The sequence below is a fragment of the Rhincodon typus genome, chromosome 3 (genome assembly GCF_021869965.1).
Source record: "Rhincodon typus isolate 14 chromosome 3, sRhiTyp1.1, whole genome shotgun sequence".
NCBI classification, from domain to species: domain Eukaryota; kingdom Metazoa; phylum Chordata; class Chondrichthyes; order Orectolobiformes; family Rhincodontidae; genus Rhincodon; species Rhincodon typus.
This window is the reverse complement of record NC_063334.1, coordinates 127,548,026-127,567,495: the sequence shown is the minus strand read 5'-3', so window position 1 is coordinate 127,567,495 and position 19,470 is coordinate 127,548,026. Positions and strand designations below refer to the sequence as shown.

Here is a 19,470-nt window from a genome sequence, read left to right as displayed (position 1 = left end):
CCAGGACCTGATCAGGTGTACTGTAGAAATCTGTGGAATGCTAGGGAAGTGATTGTTGGGCCCCTTGCTGCGATACTTGTATCATTGATAGCCACAGTTGAGGTGCTAGAAGTTGTGCCACTATTTAAGAAAGGTGGTAAGGAAAAGTAGGGAACTGTAGACTGCTGAGCCCGAATTGGTGGTGGGCAAGTTGTTGGAGGGAATCCTGAGGGACAGGATTTATGTGTATTTGGAAAGGCAAGGACTGATTAAAGAAAGTCAACGCGGCTTTGTGCGTGGGAAATCATGTCTCACTAACTTGAATGAATTTTTTGAAGAAGTAACCAAGAGGATTGATGAGGGCAGAGTGGTGGATGTGATCTATGTAGACTTCAATAAGGCATTCGACAAGGTTCGTCATGGTAGACTGGTTAGCACTGGATCACACAGAATGGAGGGAGAACTAGCAAGTTGAATACAGAACTTGCTTGAAGATAAAAGACAGAGGGTGGTAGTGGAAGGTTGCTTTTCACACTGGAGGTCTGTCACCAGCAGTCTACCACAGGATTGGTGCAGGGTCCACTGATTTTTGTAATTTATATAAATTATTTAGATGAGAACATAGGAGCTATGGATAATAAGTTTGCAGATGACGCCAAAATTGGAGGTATAGTGGACAGCAACAAAGGTCACCTCAGAGAACACTGGGACTTTGATCAGTTAGGCGAATGGGCCGAGGAGTGGCAAAACCTCCCAACTTATAGCAGCAGATGGAGTTTGATTTAGATAAATGTGAGGTGCTGCACTTTGGAAAGGCAAATCAGGGCAAGACTTAATGGTAAGGTAAGTTGTGCAGAACAAAGAGACCTTGCAGTGCAGGTTCATATTTGCTTAAAAGTAGAGTTGCACGTACATAGGCTAGTAAAGAATGCATTTGGTATGCTTGTGTTTATTGGTCAGTGCATTGAGTATAGCAGTTGGGAGGTCATGTTGCGGCTGTACAGGACATTGGTTCGGCTACATTTTGAATACTGCGCGCAAATCTGGTCTTCCTGCCATAGGAAGGATGTTGTGAAACTTGAAAAGGTTCAGAAAAGATTTACAAGGATGTTGCTAGGGTTGGAGGGTTTGAGCTATTGGGAGAGGCTGAATAGCCTGGGGCTATTTTCTCTGGAGCATCGGAAGCTGAGGGGTGATCTTATAGAGGTTTATAAAATCATGAGGGGCATGGACAGGGAAAATAGACAAGTTCTTTTCCCCAGGATAGGAGAGTCCAAAACTAGGGGGCATAGGTATAATGCTACAGTGGAAAAATTTAAAAGGAATCTAAGGGGCAATGTTTTCACGCAGAAAGTGGTGCGTGTGTGGAATGAGCTGCCAGAGGAAGTGGTGGAAGCTGGTACAATTAAAACATTTAAAAGGCACCTGAATGGGTACATGAATAGGAAGGGTTGAGAGGGATATGGGCCAAATTCTGGCAAATGGGACTAGATTAATTTAGGATAATCTGGTTAGCATGGACTGAAAGGTCTGTTTCTGTGCAGTATATCTCTATGACTACGTCAGAATGGTGAGTGGTTTGGAGGAGAACTTTCAGGGGGTGGTGTTCCCATATGTCTGCTGCCCTTGTCTTTCCAGATGGAAATGGTCATGGGTTTGGAAGGTGCTGCCTGAGGATCTTTGGTGAATTGCTACAGTGCACTTTGTAGGTAGTACGCACTGTGTTACTAAGTGTCGGTGGTGGAGGGAGTGGATGCTTGTGGATGTGGTGCCAATCAAGCGGCTGCTTTGTCCTGGATGGTGTCAAGCTTCTTGAGTGTTGTTAGGGCTGCACCCATCCAGGCAAGTGGGGAGTATTCCATCACACTCCTGACTTGTGCCTTGTAGATAGTGGACAGGCTTTGGGGAGTCAGGAGGTGAGTTATTTGCCACAGTATTCCCAGCTTCTGACCTGCTCTTGTAGCCACTGTGTTTATGTGGTGGGTACAGTTGAATTTCTGGTCAATGGCAACACCCAGGATGTTGATAGTGGGGGATTCAGTGATGGTAACACCATTGAATATCATGGGGTGATGGTTAGATTGTCTCTTATTGGTGATGGTCATAGCTTGGCATTTGTGTGGCACGAATGTCACTTGCCACTTGTCAGCCCAAGCCTGGATATTGTTCACATCTTGTTGCATGTGAACATGGACTGCTTCAGTATCTGAGTCGCGAATGGTGCTGAACATTGTGCAATCATCGGTGAACATCCCCACTTCTGACCTTATGATGGAGGGAAGGTCATTGATGAAGCAGCTGAAGATGGTTGGGCTGAAGACACTACCCTGAGGAACTCCTGCAGAGATGTCCTGGAGCTGAGATGATTGACCTCCCAGAACAATGACCATCTTCCTATGTGTCAGGTATGACTCCAACCACCGGAGAGTTTGCCCCCTGATACCCATTGATTCTGGTTTTGCTGATGCCACACTCACTTTGCTGATGATTGAGAATTGATGATGGGGAGGTAATTGTCTGGGTTGGATTTGTCCTGCTTTTTGTGTACAGGACATTCTTGAGCAATTTTCCACATTGTCGGGTAGATACCAGTGTTGTAACTGTACTGGAACAGCTTGGCTAGGGGAGCAGCAAGTGCTGGAGCACAAGTCTTCAGTACTATTGCTGGAATGTTGTCAGGGTCCGTAGCCTTTGCAGTATCCAGTGTCTCCAACCACTTCTTGATATCACGTGGAGTGAATCAAATTGGCTGAAGACTGGTATCTGTGATGCTGGGGACCACTGGAGGCAGCCGACATGGATCATCCACTTGGCACTTCTGGCTGAGGAATGCTGCAAATGCTTCAGCCTTACCTTTTGCACTGATGTGCTGGGCCCTTCCATCATTGAGGATGGGGATATTTGTGGAGCCTCCTCCTCCAGTGAGTTGTTTAATTGCCCACCACCATTCACAACTGGATGTGGCAGGACTGCAGAGCTTAGATCTGATCCTTTGGTTGTGGGACCACTTAGCTCTATTACTTGCTGCTACCGCTGTTTGGCGTGCAAGTAGTCCTGTTTGGTGGCTTCACCAGGTTGACACCTCATTCAGGTATTCCTGGTGCTGCTCCTGGCATGCCCTCCTGCACTCTCCATTGAACCAGGGTTGATCCTGGCTTGATGGTAATGGTTGAGTGGGGGATATGCCGGGCCATGAGGTTACAGATTGTGCTGGAGTACAATTTTGCTGCTGTTGATGGCCCACAGCACCTCATGGACGCCCACTCTTGAGTTGCTAGATCTAAGCGAAGTCTGTCCCATTTAGCATGATGATAATGCCACACAACATGATGGAGGTTTACTCAATGTGAAAGCAGGACTTCGTCTCCACAAGGACTGTGCGGTGGTCACTCTTACCGATACTGTCATGGACAGATGCACCTGCAGCTGGCAGATTAGTAAGGATGAGGTCAAGTATGTTTTTCCCTCTTGTTGGTTCCCTCACCACCTGCCGCAGACCCAGTCTAGCAACAATGTCCCGACCAGCTCGATCAGTAGCACTGCTCCCGAGCCACTCTTGGTGGTGGACGTTGAAATCTCCCACCCAGTGTACATTTTGTGCCCTTGCTATCCTCAGTGCTTCCTCCAAGTGTTGCTCAACATTGAGGAGTACCAATTCATCAGCTTAGGGAAGACAGTACCTGGTGATCAGCAGGAGGTTTCCTTGCCCATGTTTAATCTGAAGCCATGAAACTTCATGGGGTCCGGAGTCAATGTTCAGGACTCCCAGAGCAACTCTCTTCTGACTAAACCACTGTGCTGCCACCTCTGCTGGGTCTGTCCTGCCGGTGAGACAGGACATTTCCAGGGATGGTGACGGTGGTGTCTGGGATGTAGTTACACTCACAGAATCATACCTTATAGACAATGTCAGGCTTGACTAGTCTGTGAGACAGCTTTCCCAATCTTGGCACTAGCCCCCAGATATTAAAGAGGAGAACTTTGCAGGAGCGACAGGGCTGTTTCTGCCGTTGTCTTTTCCAGTGCCTAGCTTGTTGCTGGGTGCATTGTCTAGTTTCATTTCTTTGAGACTTTGTAGCGTCCCCAACTGAGTGGCTTGCCAGGCCTTTTCAGAGGGCAATTGAGAGTCAACCATATTACCTTGGGTCTGGAGTCACATGTAGGCCAGACCAGGTGAGGATGGCAGATTTCCCTCCTTAAAGGACATTAGTGAACCTGATAGGTTTTTCCTGTAGATGTATCTTATCTGAACTTCCAGAAGGCATTTAGTAGGGTGCCACACAAAAGGTTAATGGACAAGGTAAGATCAAATGCAGTTAAGGGTAATTTATTAGGTTGGACAGAGGTCTGGCTAACCAGCAGAAAGCAGAGTCAGGATAAATGGGTCTTTTTCTGGTTGGAAAGGCGTAACTAGTGGGGTGCCACAGGGTTCAGTCTTTGTGCCCCAACTATTTACAATTCTATATTAATGACTTGGATGCACAGATAGAAATTGTTACAGCCAAAGTTTGCAGATGACATGAAAATAGGTGGGAAAGTAAGATGCAATACAGAAATAAGAAATTTAGAAATGGATACAGATATATTAGGTGAATGGATCAAAATTTAACAGAGGAAGTTTAACATGGAAAAACTTGAGGTTTTCTGTTTTAGTCGGACGAATACAAAGACAATTTATCTTAGTGGAGAGAAACTTCAGAGTGCTCCAGTGCAGAGAGATCAGGATGTTCTCGTGTATGAATTTCAGAAAACTGTATGCAGGTATGCCAGGTAATAAGGAAGGTAAAAGGAATTTTCATATACTGTTAATGGAATCGAGTATAAAAGTAGGGAAGTACTGTTGTAACTGCACACAGCATTAGTGAGATTGCACCTGGAGTACTCTGGACAATTTTGGGCTCCCCTTACTTGAGGAGGGAACTAATTATATTGGAGGCTGTTAAGAGGAGGTTCACTGGATTGATTCCAGAGATGAGTGGTTTGTCTTATAAAGAGAGATTGAGCAGTTTAGGCTGATTCTGTCTGGAGTTTAGAAGAATAAGAGAAGATCTAATTGAGGTATATAAGATGCTAAAAGGAATTGATAAAGTAGACAGGATGTTTCCCAATGTGGGATAATCTAGAACAAGAGGTCATGGTTTTAGGAATAAGGACTGGTAGAGTTGAAACAGAGATAAGGAGCAATCACTTCTCTCAAAGGGTCATTAATCTGTGGAATTCAATAGCCCAGAGTATGGTCCAAACTAGGACATTAAATAAATTTAAAGAGGAGACAGACAGATCTTTAATTAGCAATGCGTTGAAAGCTCATGGAGAGTGGGTGGGAAAGGGTAATTGAGATCATGGTGGTACTGAATGACAGACCAGGCTCAAGAGGCTGAATGGCCCATTCCTGCTCCTAGTTCTTGTGTTCCTGGAGAGGATGTGAAAGAGATTGATGGGAATGGGGTCAGGGATGAATTAGTACACTTACAGAGAGAGACTCAAGCAGTTAGTGGGGTTCCCTTCAGCAGAGGCAGAGAAGCTGAAACCTGATGGAGAAAAATGAAGAGTAACTGTTTCCAAGGGCTGATGAGTCAGTAATCAGTGAACACAGTTAAGGTTGTTGACAAAAGCCCAATTAAACACAGTGTTGTAATCTGGAACATGCTGCCTGACAGGGCAGTAGAAGCAGCTTCAATAGGAACTTCCAAAAGGGAGAAGACAATTCCAGGGACTGACAGGACAGCTAGCACAGGTACAGTAGACTGCATGGGCTTTCCTGTGCTCTGCCAATCTGATTACAATTGAACCAGTGTTTACCTGACAGTCAACTACAGAAACCACTGAAGCTTGTTTGAAAGTTTATTATTGTTTTTGACTTTACTTTTTGTCTGATTGTATTGGTGCAGTTCACACTCATTCACTCACACACATGCACCAGACACCTCCTCAGTCACCTCCTTTTGGCACACTCAAACTCTCCCTCTATGCTAGTGCATTGGAACAGGGGAGGCCAGGTTACAGACCAAGCCAATTGTGTCTTTCTGTTCACTCGCCAATAAACACTGTAGATTTGAGATGATGGAACCAGTGAGAGTCAGGACCCTTCCCCTCTGGGATCCCAGTCTGGATCAGTTATTCAGATAGCATCTTGGTTCCCACAGAAGGGCATGTACAACAGGTACTGCCCATGGAAGAGGGAGAGGGAGGCTTCAGCGATAGAAACACCAGAATGAGGGCTTTTCCCTGTGTGACAAGGTGCATAACCTGAGGCTGCTGGAAACACAATAATTTGACTGGAGAATATAATAACTGGGCTCCAATCTACTGCAACCAAGACAACATTCTCTGGATACAATCCTCGACTGAGTCAACCCTCTCCTCCCAGCAGCACCAGCCCATGCTCCACAGAAACCCAGACTCCCACCCACAAGCAGCTCAAACCCCCAGGCATCCCAGCCATTCAACTGGAGAAGGCAATGAGTACGAGCCCACGTTCCCCCTGCCACCCACTCAGTAGTACAGCACAGTCCAATAGTGCCCCGGGTATTGGGAGAGAATCTTAGTCCTCCAGGACAACTGTGCACAAGGCATCCTCCTTGTCCACAGTCAGGGTGGCGATCGCACCATCATTGAATTCAAATGAAGTCCCACCATCCACCACCATACAGGCATCCCAGCACCTCGAGCGTACACTCATCCTGGAGAGAGAAAGACAAAGATAGAGGGGAGTGAGAAAGGGGTCAGGAACCATCAGAAACTCCCAGCCCCAAACACATCAACCAGCCAACCTCTCCCCTTGCCCTGTGGTAAAGCTTAATATTCAGCCCCCACACCCCAAAGCCCATTGTGTGCCCCAGATGACACTCTTTATAAACACTGGAAAAGGAGGAGGCAATTCTAATCGACCACAATATTCCAGACTGAATGATGAGGAACAGGTTACATTGAGGCTTATGTTTTTGAGGATACACAATTAAACTAAGATCTCGATGATTTGTTTAAATAATTACGTTAATTGTGTGGACAGAAAGAAACAATTTCTTCAGGTAGGGAAGTCCCGGCGAGGTGGGGAAGTCCCGGAGAGGAAGGGAAGTTCGTACAATTCATTCAGGTCCAGTCAGCAGCAAAGCCAGAAATTGTTTCTTTTCAGAATATTCTGGAACTTTCCGTGAAAGGCTGTGAATTATGGGAAAACAACGGACTTTTGAGGCTATAACAGGTTTTTACTGGAGAGGGGTATCAAAGGTTATGAAGCAAAGGCAGATAAATGGATTGAAATCAACCAGGATCTAACTGATGCTCAAACAGGCCCAGTAAGGAAATAAATCTGGGAAGTCACAAACACAACAACTATGGAATGGGAACACTGGAGAACTTCAGTAACATAAACATCGATTGGAACACATTAGAGGAAAGGGTTATGAGGTGGAGAAACTTCTGAGACATGACCACTACATTCTTTGATCAGTACATTTTCAGCTCAGCCAAAACTGAGGTATTGATGGATCGGGTATTGGGATATGAATGGACCTCACAGTAGTCTGAAGTTTCAATGCAAGAACACTTCAATAAAAAGTTTGAGATTAGCGACGGAGAATAGCAAGAAACAACTTCCAACTTGGAAGAAGACCAATTTCCACACAATGGGAGCTGAGCTAGTCAGGGTCAAATGGAACCATGATAGAGTGATAAAGGGATAGGGTGAGGGAATGGGGCTAATTGGACCACTCTCCAGAGAGCTAGCCTGGGCAAGAGGGCTGCATGGCCTCCTCCAGTATTGTAATGACTCAGTCTAAGCATTTCCACTGAACTGGTTTCTGTTTCTTTAGTCATTAAAGATTTTTAAGACAGCGCAGGAACAGGCCCTTTGGTCCAACATGTCTGCACCCACACACAATGCCATTCCAAACTAATCCCATCTGCCTGCACATGGTCTGTGTCCCAGCCTGTTGATGTGTCTGTCTAAATGCCTCTTAAACATTGCTACCTTAAACAGCGCTCTCCTGTTCTATATGTTCCTCTGTCTTAAAAATCTTTAGTGACTAAAGAAACACAAATCAGCTCAGTGGTTATGCTTAGTTGTCGTTATGGTACTGGAGGAGGCCACTCAACCTGCATCTACCATCTCCACTGGCAGCGCACTACAGGCACATACCACCCTCTGTGTAAAAACTTTCCACGCACATCTCCTTTAACTTTCTGCCTCTTACCTTAAAACTGTGTCCCCTATTATTTGACATTCCCACACTGGGAAGACAGAATCCATTTTATCCATGCCTCTCATCATTTTACATATTCTTTCAGGTCACCCCTCAGCCTCTGTCACTCGAGCAAAAACCATCCAAGTTTGTCCAATCTCTCCTCATAGCTAACACATTTCAATCCAGGCAACATCCCGGTAAACCTCTTTTGTGCCCTTTCTCTAGTGCAGCAACTAGAACTGCACACAATACTCCCAAATGTGACCCAACTAAAGTGTTATACAGCTGCAACATGACTTGCCAACTTTTATATTCAATAACCCAACTGATGAAGCCAAGCATGCCATATCCCTTCTTTACCACCTTATCCAATTGTGTTGCCACTTTCAGGGGCCTATGGACTTGCACTCCAAGAACCCTCAGCATACCAATGCTCCTAAGGGTCCTACCATTTGCTGTATACTTTCCTCTTGCATTTGATCTCCCAAAATGCATCATCTCATTTAAAAGATTTAAAAGGGAACCTAAGGGCAAATTTTTTCACACAGAGCATGGTGCGTGAATGGAATGAGCTGCCAGAGGAAGTGGTGGAGGCTGGTACAATTACAACATTTAAAAGGCACCTGGATGGGTACATGAATAGGAAGGGTGTACAGGGAGATGCGCCAAATGCTGGCAAATGGGACTAGATTTACCTAGGATATCTGGTCAGCATGGACGAGTTGGACCAAAGGGTCTGTTTCCGTGCTGTACATCTCTTAAGGCTCTATCTCACACTTATCCTGATTAAAATCCATCTGCCATTTCTCCATCCAACTTTTCAGCTGATCTATATCCTTTGACAACCTTCCTCACTGGCCACAGCTCCACCAATTTTTGTACGATCTGGAAATTTACTAATCAGACCACTATATCTTCAGCCAAATCATTTATTTTTATTACAAACAACAGAGGTGCCAGCACTGATCCTTGCACAATACCAGTGGTCAAAAACTTCCAGTCAGAAAGATACTTGTCCAGAGGAACTACCCTCTGCCTTCTAATGTCAAAGCCAATTTTATATCCAGCTTAACAATTCACCAGGGATCCCATGTGACTTAATCTCCAAAGCAGCTTACCATGACAGACTTTGTCAAAGGCTTTACTAAAGTCCACGCTGACAACGTCCATTTCTCTACGCTCAATCATTTTTGTCACTTCCTCAAAAAATTCAATCAAGTTTGTGAAACAAGCCCTCCCCCTCACAAAGCCTTGCTATCCCTAATAAGTCCATTTTTTTTACAAATTTGAGTAAATCCTGTCCCTAACAATCTTCTCCAATAATTTCCCACCATGATGTAAGGCTCAGCAGCCTATTATTTCCTGCATTATCTCTGTTACCCTTCTGAAAAAAAGAAACAAGATTGGCTGTTGTCCTGTCTTCTGGGTCCTTGCCTGTGGCTAAAGAGAATACAAAGATCTCTGTCAAGGACCCAGCAATCTCCTCCCTTGCCCGTACCCCCTCAGTTTCCTGGAATAGATCCCATCAGGCCCTACCGACTTACCTACACCCAACATCTCCCCCTCCTTAATATTGATATGCCCTAGAAATACTAACATACTCTTCCCTAACCTTATCCTCACCCATGTCCTTCTTCTCAGTGAATACTGATGCGAAGTATTCATTAATGACCTTACCCACTTCCTCTGGCTCTATGCATAAATTCCCTTCTTTGTCCTTGTTTGGACCTACCCTTTCTGTAGTTACCAACTTTGCTCCTAACATACGTAACATACCTTGGGATTCTCCTTAATCCCACTTGCCAAGTGCATTTAGAGCCCCTTTTAGCCCTCCTAATTCCTTGTCTAAATTCTTTCCTGCTTTCTTTATACTCCTCAAGGGCCTTGTCTAATTTCAGTTTCTTAAATCCTACATGTTCTTCCTTTTCCTTTATGACTAAACTTTCAATATGTCTTGTCATCCTGGTTTCCTGAATCTTGCCTTCCCTAGCTATCATTTTCACATCAATGTGCTGGTCCTGAATTCTGATTAACTGGTATTTAAAAGACTCCTACATGTCAGATTTGGATCTACCATCAAGCGGCCGCCCCAGTTTAATTTCTCCAGTTCCCACCTAATTGTAATTAGGCTTAGATATTAGAGATTCTGGTCATATGAGGAGCGGTTGAGGACTCTGATTTGTATTCGATGGAGGTTAGAAGGATGAGGGGGCATTGCATTGAAACTTATAGAATACTGAGAGGCCTGAATAGAATTGTCATGGTGAAGATGTTTCCACTAGTAAGAGAGACTAACACCCAAGGGTACAGCCTCAGAGTGAAGGACCCTTTAGAACTGAGATGAGGAGGAATTTTGTCAGCCAGAGGGTGGGGCACCTGTGAACCCATTGCCACAATGGGCTGTGGAGGCCAAGTCATTCAGTGTGGTTAAGGAAAAGGTTCTTGATTAGTAAGGGGATCAGGGTTAAGAGATGAAGGCAGGAGAATGAAGTTAAGAAAGATATCAGCCACGATCAAATGTAGAGCAACTGCAATGGGTCAAGTAGCCTAATCTTGCTCCTATAAATATGTTCTTGAACGTGGAAGAAGCGAAGCCTAGTCTCAACTGGTTGCGCTGAATGGCCTTTCTTTGCACTGTTAATAAATTGTAAAGTTATCAAAAACAGTAACCTCAATGTAAAAGAAGCCAATAGACACTGAAAATGTGCAGATAGGGCATTATGACAGTTTGAATAGGAAATTTATACTTGGAAAAATGCAACACATAAACGTGCATCAGAAATGTAACAACAGGAAGTGATATTATGCAGAAAGGAAGACAGGCAAGCAGATGTGCAACTGTTTCTAAGATATAAATGAGCTAATATGAGAAAGTGATCCCTGCAGAGCTCCCAGTGAAGGGCACACACTTGTTCGTAAAGCCTCGGTGCTGACAGCTGGTGAATACTCGGTTTACGATGGGCTCCCGGATGCTGAAGAAGATCTTGGGGTCCTCGGGACAGAATATAAGTGACTGGTTGTAGTGATCAGTGACTGCAAGGAGAAAGGACGGGGTAACTTCAGAATGTAATCACATCAAATCAAAGCATAATGAAGCTAAACACAAACACATCAAATCAAAACTCAAAACCCAACAGGGAAATCGAGGACTAGACACTTGCCAAGGTGGTGGGAGTCAGATGTACAGGCACAGAATATAGGAACAGGAGTAGGCAATTTAGCTTATTGAGCCCTCTTCACTATTCAGCTGGTCATCTCTTCAATGACACCTTCCTGCACTCTTTCCATTTCCTGAGATGCCAAACCCAGCAATTTCTGTCTTGAACTTGACCCATGATTAAACTTCCATGGCCCTCTGGGGTAGAGAGCTCCAAAGATTCACCATCCTCTCAGTGAAGTGGTTTCCTCCTCACCTCAGTTTTTAACGGCCTGCCCATTATACTGAGATTTAGGAGGCACAGCAGAAATTCATCCCAGAAGAAGAAACATACTAAGGGAAAAATGAGGCAACCATGGATGACAAGGCAAGTCAGGAACAGCACAAAAGTAAAAGAAAAAGCACACAATGTGTTGAAGATTAGTGGGAAACCACAGGATTGGGAAGCCTTTAAAAACCAGCACAGGACAACCTAAAAAGCAATAATGGGGAGAAGATGAAATATAAGGGTAAGCTAGCTAATAATATAAAAGAAAATTGCAAGAGTTCTTTTTTAAGATATATAAAAGGTAAGAGAGAGGCAAGAGTGGACATTGGACTACTGGAAAATGAGGCTGAATAAGTAGTAATGGGGAACACAGAAATGACAGGAGGAACTGAATAGGTACTTTGCATCAGTTTTCACAGTGGAAGACACCAGCAGCATACTAAAACTCCTAGAGAATCAGGGGCAAAGAGGAAGAAGGTGCCAGGGAAGCTAACAGGTCCAAAAGGTAGATAAATCTATCACCCGGTCCAGATGGACTACATCCCACAGTTCTGAAGGAGATAGCTGAGGAGATTATGAAGACATTGGTGGTGATCGTTCAGGAATCACTGGAATCAAGGAGGGTCCTAGAGGACTTCAAACTGACTAACGTAATAGCCCTGTTTAAGAAGGAAGGGAGGCAGAGATGGCAGAATATAGGGTAGTTAGCCTGACCTTGGTTGTTGGTAAGATTTTCGGTCCATTATTAAGGATGAGATTGCAGAGTATTGGAAGGGTATTGTAAAATAGAGCTGAGTCAGCACAGCTTTTGTCAAGGGGAGGTCATGCCTGACAAACATGTTAGAATTCTTTGACAGCTAATGAGCAAGTTAGACAAAGGAGAGCCAGTGGACATGATCTATTTAGATTTTCGGAAGACATTTAACAAGGTGCCCACAGGAGGCTGCTAAATAAGATAAAAGCCCATGGAGTTGGGGCAAGGTACTAGGCATGGATAGGGAATTGGCTGACTAGCAGAGAGCAGAGAGAGTGTGGATGAAGGAGTCTTTTTCAGAATGGCAGCTGGTGACTAGTGGATTTCTGCAGGGTCAGTTTCAACAAGATCACCTCTCATTCTTTGAAAATGTAATCATTTACTTCATTCCACAGATTAATCTGGTAAATGTCCCTCTGTGCCAAACATTGACACCCTTAAATAAAGGGACCAAAATTATGCAGAATATTGCATTAAGACATCTTTACTCCTCTACTCAAATCTCCTTGCAATGAAGGCTAACAAACCATTTGCCAATTGCTTGCTACAACGTTATCCTAACTTTTAACATGCGAACACACAAATTAGGAGTTGGAGGAGGCCATTCAGTCCCTCAAGCCTGCTCTGCCAATTAGCTTTCTTTCTACTCATTTGTGGGATGTGGGCGTCACTGGCTGGCCAGCATTTCCTGCCCATCCCTGGTTGACTTTGAGAAGGTGGTGGTGAGCTGCCTTCTTGGACTGTTGCAATCCTCCTGCTGTGGGTTGACCCACAATGCCCTGAGGGAGGGAATTCCAGGAGTTTGACCCAGTGACAGTGAAGGAACGGCAATATATTTCCAAGACAGGATGGTCAGTGACTTGGAGGGGATCTTGGTGGGGGGGGGGGAGCGGAGGCATCCCCATATATCTGCTGCCCTTGTCCTTCTAGATGGAAGTGATCGTGGGTTTAGAAGGTGCTGTCTGAGGGTCTTTGGTGAATTTCTGCAGTGCATCTTGTAGATGGTACACACTGCTGCTACTGAGTGTCGGTGGTGGAGGGAGTGGATGTTTGTGGATGTGGTGCCAATTTCGCGGGCTGCTTTGTCCTGGATAGTATCAAGCTTCTTAAGTATTGTTGGGGCTGCACCCATCCAGGCAACTGGGGAGTATTCTATCACACTCCTGACTTGTGCCTTGTAGATGGTGGACAGGCTTTGGGGAGTCAGGAGGTGAATTACTTGCCGCAGTATTCCTAGCTTCTGACCTGCTCTTGTAGCCACTGTGTTAATGTGGTGTATCCAGTTCAGTTCTTGGTCAATGGCAGACACCTGGACATTGATAGCTGGTATTCAGTGATGGTAACACCATTGAATATCAAGGGGCAGTGATTAAATTGTCTCTTGTTGAACACGGTCATTGTCTGGCATTTGTGTGTTGCAAATGTTACGTGCCACTTGTCAGCCAAAACCTGGATATCTCTTGTTGCATTTGAACATGGACTGCTTCAGTATCTGAGGACTTGCGAATGGTGCTGAACATTGCACAATCCATCAGCAAACCTCTCACTTCTGACCTTATGATGGCAGGAGGGTCAGTGATGAAGCAGCTGAAGATGGTTGGGCAGAGGACACTACCCTGAGGAACTCCTACGGAGATGTCCTGGAGCTGAGATGATTGACCTCCAACAACCACAACCATCTTCCTATGTGTCAGGTATGACTCCAACCACCGGAGAGTTTGCCCCCTGATACCCATTGATTCCAGTTTTGCCATTGCTCCTTGATGCCACACTCAGTCAAATGTAGCCTTGATATCAAGGGCTGTCACTCTCACGTCACCTCTGGAATTCAGCTCTTTTGTCCATGTTTGAACCAAGGCTGTAACGATATCAGGAGCTGAGTGGCCCCAGGGAAACCCAAACTGGGCAGGTTGTTGCCGAGCAGATGCTGCTTGATAGCTCTGTTACTGACACCTTCCATCACTTTACAGATGATCGAGAGGAGACTGAAGGGGTGGTAATTGGCTGGGTTGGATTTGTCCTGGTTTGTGTGTACAGGACATACTTGGGCAATTTTCCACATTGTTGGGTAGATACCAGTGTTGTAACTGTACAGGAACAGCTTGGCTAGGGGAGAGGCAAGTGCTGGAGCACAAGTCTTCAGTACTATTGCTGGAATGTTGTCAGGGCCTGTAGCCTTTGCAGTATCCAGTGTCTCCAACCATTTCTTGATATCATGTGGAGTGAATCGAATTGGCTGAAGACTGGTATCTGTAACGCTGGAGACCACTGGAGGCGGCCAAGATGGATCATCCACTCGGCACTTCTGGCTGAAGATTGCTGTGAAAGCTTCAGCCTTATCTTTTACACTGATGTGCTGGGTCCTTCCGTCATTGAGGATGGGGATATTTGTGGAGCCTCCTCCTCCAGTGAGTGTTTAATTGTCCACCACCATTCACAACTGGATGTGGCAGGACTGCAGAGCTTAGATCTGATCTGTTGGTTGTGGGATCGCTTAGCTCTGTTTGTCATTTGCTGCTTATGCTGTTTGGCATGCAAGTAGTCCTGTTTGGTAGCTTCACCAGGCTGACACTTCATTTTCAGGGTATGTTTATATAATCTCTTCATTTTCTTTCAACCAAAGTGCATCACCTCACACTTCTCTGCACTGTACCTTAGCTGCCATCTACCTGCTCACTCCACCAACTTCTCAATGTCTTTTTGAACAAAAACAAAACAGAAATGCCTGGAAAAACTCAGCAGGTCTGACAGATATATGCTAGAAGCAATATGCTGAAAAACGTCCCACCAGTTTGTCAAACAGCATTTCCATTTCGTAGCATCTCTACAGTCAGAAAGAGGCCATTTTGCCCATTGAGTCTGCACCAACCCTCCAAAGAGTATTCCCCCAAAGACTGAGACAGGTCGACTCCACCCCGCGCCCCCACATTTCCCATGGCTAATCTACCTAAGCTGCACATCTTTGGACTGTGGGAGGAAACCAGAGCACCCGAAGGAAACCCACGCAGACACGGGGAGAACGTGCAAACTCCACACGAGCAGTTGCCCAAGACTGGAAATGAACCCATGTCCCTGGCGCTCTGCGGCAGCAATGCTAACCACTGAGCTACCATGCCACTCTCATTTCACTAACGCACATTGACTCTGCCCAATGCTCACATTCACTTCAAAATGTTCAGTTATCACATTACTTATAAACTATTCTAATGTTTTCCCCACCATGGATGTCACATTCACAAGCCTGTAGTTCTCCATTCTCCCTCTTCTTTTCTCCCTCAAAGAGCGGGTTACATTTGTAGCCTACCAGTCTGCAGGAACCTTTGCAGAATATATTGAATGGCAAATGATAATCAACCTGTTCCCAACTACATATTCTCCTACCCCCATCTGTAATGGGTCCGGGTTTGTCCTTGCTATTCTTTTCCCTTCTATGCAGGCATTGAGTCATAGAGCGCAAAAACAGACTCTTCAGTCCAACACGTCCATGCCAACCAGGTTTCCTAAACTGAACTAGACACATTTGCCTGCATTTGGTCCATATCCCTCTAAACCTTTCCTATTCATGTATCTGTCGAAATGCTATTTAACTGTTGTAGCTGTACCCACCTCTATCACTTCCTCTGGCAGTTCATTCTACACCCGCACTATCCAGTGTGAAACAGTTGCCCCTCAGGTCCCTTTTAAATCTTTCCCCACTCACTTTAAACCTATGCCCCTCTAGTTTTGGATTCCCCTACCTAGCCAGCTCCTTCTTATAGCTCAAACTCCCCAGGCCTGGCAACAGCCTTGTAAATTTTTTCTGCACCCTTTCTAGTTTAATAACATCCTTCCTGTAGCAGGCAACCAGAATTGTATGCAAAGTTCCATAAGTCGCCTCACCAATGTGAAGGGTGAAGAATAGATTGAGAAACTTCAGCAAGACTTTTGACAAGGTCCAACATGGCAGATGTGGCGAACAAATTAAAATCCTACCACAGAGGGGAATGTAGCAAGTGGGATACAAAATTATCTCAGTGGCACAAACAAGTGGTTTTAGACAGATGTCTTACCAATGGGAAAGTTGTTTCCAGTAGTTAGGGTGGTTAAGGTGGCATATAAGATCCTTTCCTTTATTAGGCAAGGAGAGAATACAACAGCAGCAATGTTATATTGGAACTGGATAAATCATTAGTCAGGCCGCAACTTGTGCAGTGTGTGTAGTTCTCATTTTCTCAATATAGAAAATTTGTAATTGCATAAGAGAGGGGATACAGGGATTTACGAAGATGTTGCCTAGATTAGGAAGACTGGATGAGCTGGGGTTGTTCTCCTTGCTAGGAGATTACGGGGTGATTTGGTTGAGATCAACAAAACTGTGAGGGGTCTGGATGGGAAGAGCCTTGGCAGAGAGGTCAGTGACTGAGGGTTTGGGCATAGATTTAAAGCAATTAGTTGAACAGTTAGAGGGGATGAGGAAAAGATTTTTCACCCAAGGCGAGGTAGAGGTCTGAGGCTCACTGTTGAAAGAGCAGTAAAGACAGAGATCCTCAACTCATTTAAGACCATAAGACATAGGAGCAGAAGGAGGTCATTCAGCCCATCAAGTCTTCTCTGCCATTTAATGAGATTGTGGCCAATCTGTTGATCCTTAAGTCCACTTAACTGCCATTTCTCTATACAATTTGATTCCCTTACTAATTAAAAATCACCACTCACACAATTTGAATGATCTTTTGAACTCTCTGCCCTCGATCTCTCTGCCCATAAATTCTGTGTCTGTAGGCTTCTCTCTCACTTCACCTGACTAACGGGCTGTGTTTCGAAAGCTTGTGATTTCAAATTAACCTGTTGGACTGTAACCTGTTGTCGTGTGACTTCTAATTAAAAATCTGTCACAGCCTTGAACACACTTAATGATCCAACCTCAACAGCCCTCTGCAAGAAAGAAATTCACAGAATCACTAACTTCAAGAAATCCCTCCTCACAACAACAACAACAACAACAACAAGAGATAACAAGATGTAGAGCTGGATGAACACAGCAGGCCAAGCAGCATCAGAGGAGCAGGAAAGCTGACGTTTCGGGTCTGGACCCTTCTTCAGACCCTTTTCTGAAGGTCCCTGCGGAAGGCGGACAACGGAGGGGAGGGGAATATGTGTCTGGTGGTGGAATCTCGTTGGAGGTGGCGGAAATGGTGTCTGATGATCCTCTGGATGTGGATGCTGGTGGGATGGTAGGTAAGGATAAGGGGTGACCTTATCGAGGTTTATAAAATCATGAGGGGCATGGATAGGGTGAATAGCCAAGGTCTTTTCCCCAGGGTAGAACAGTCCAAAACTAGGTGGCATAAGTTTAAGGTGAGAGGGAGAAGATTTAAAAGGGACCAAAGGGGCAAACATTTTCTTGCAGTAGGGGGGCAGTGTGTGTATGGAATGAGTGTCACGGGAAGTGGAGGAGGCTGATACAATTACAATATTGAAAAGACATGTGGATGGGTAGATGCAGAGGAAGATTTTAGAGGGATATGGGCCAAATGTTGGCAAACAGGACTAGATTAATTTGGGATTTCTGGTCAGCATGGATGAGTTGGACTGAAGGGTCTGTTTCCCTGCTGCACATCTCTATGACTCTATATACTCCATTCCCTTTGAAATAAAGGCCAAAATTCAATTTGCTTTCCCTATTACCCACTGAACTTGAATGCTAATTTGTAATTCATGCACGAGGACTCCCAAATCCATGTGTGCTGTAGCCTTCTGCAGTCTTTCTTCATTTAAATCACTGTCAGCTCTCCCATTCTTCCTGCCAAAGTGCATAACCTCAAAGTTTTGCATTATATTTCATCAAGTTTCTGCTCCCTCACTTAACCTGCCTATGTCTCTCCGTAGATTATCATCCTCACCACTTGTCTTCCCACCTATTTTTGTGTCATCTGCAAAGTTCACATTCACATTCCTCATCTAAGGCATTCACACTGAAACATCAAAACTAAGAAAAGTAATAGGTCATTTGGCTCACTGAGCTTGCTCTGCCATTCAAAATGACCTTGGCAGATCCTTTATCTCAATGTTATATTCCATTTTTTTTTACTGCTTATCCCTCGATGCCTTTAAAATCTAAATATTTATTGCAGCAAATTTCATTTGAACATCTTGAGCCCTGGTTCTAGACTCCCCAAACAGGGAAACATGCTCCCTGCATCTAGTCTGACAGCCTTGTTAGAATTTTATGCAATAACTAGGTTGTAAATAATTGTAGCCTCAGCAATACTTCAAAATGGCACTCCATTAGCTAAAGGCTACCATCTTGAAAATGCCTTCATATCCCAATTCTGTCTTTTAAAGGTGTCTTTATTATGTGGATGGGATTGAATAGAATTGGCTGAAGACAGGCATCTGTGACGCTGCGGGCCACGAAGGCAGAGATGGATCATCCACTCGGCACCTCTGGCTGAAGATTGCTGCAAATGTGTCAGCCTCAAACACAGGGCTACAGTCCAAACGCTGCAAACTGGGATAAGGTTGGTAGTTCATTTTTCAGCAGGCACAGACACAATGAGGCAAACTGACTTTCTCTGCTGTACAGGCAGATAACAGACAGTAAGTTTACAAAATACCTGCCAGGCAGCGATTTCTCCCACTCACCTCGCTCCACAAGCTCTTGATCGATAGGCAGATCCACTCGGCTCTTCTCTTTAGCTAAAGGAAAAAGACAAAAGGGTTATTCCCTGAAAGGAGGGAATCCTATCCCTGCAGAACAATCCTTGCCCCTCAGAAATTGAAGTTCGAGTGAGCGGTGGCCTCAAAGCCAGCTCCAAACACAACACACAGGGCCAATCCCTCCTCCTCCAACTGTGGAGTTTGCACATTCTCCCTGTGTCTGCGTGGGTTTCCTCCAGGTGCTCCAGTTTCCTCCCACAGTCCAAAGATGTGCAGGTTAGCTGGATTGGCTATGCTAATTTGACCATAATGTCCAGGGATGTACAGACTATGTGGATTAGCCATGGGAAATGTAGGGATACTGGGATACGGCAGGGCAGTGGGGTCTGGGTGGGAAGCTCTTCAGAGGATCGGTGTGGACTCCATGGGCTGAATAGCCTGCTTCCACATTGTAGGGATTCTAAGATTCACTGAGTGTAGCTGTGTG

The 19,470-nt window shown here is 45.0% G+C and overlaps 1 protein-coding gene across 6 annotated transcripts in view; it reads right to left on the bottom strand.

The window, feature by feature from the left end:
- Positions 1 to 5,810: 5,810 nt before the first annotated feature.
- The window catches only part of nadk2 (NAD kinase 2, mitochondrial), a 153,674-nt gene continuing 140,014 nt past the window's right edge, over positions 5,811 to 19,470 (bottom strand). For 3 of the 6 annotated variants that reach the window (XM_048595268.1, XM_048595269.1, XM_048595271.1), the window contains 3 exons: positions 18,969 to 19,022; positions 11,075 to 11,198; positions 5,811 to 6,662 (listed from right to left, as the gene is read on the bottom strand). In XM_048595268.1, coding sequence (XP_048451225.1) covers positions 6,524 to 6,662; positions 11,075 to 11,198; positions 18,969 to 19,022 — 317 coding nt within the window. In that variant the 3' untranslated portion in view covers positions 5,811 to 6,523. Of the gene's footprint in view, positions 6,663 to 11,074; positions 11,199 to 18,962; positions 19,023 to 19,470 lie in introns of those variants that run through there. The other 3 variants (XR_007261791.1, XR_007261792.1, XM_048595270.1) reach the window with 2 other exon arrangements.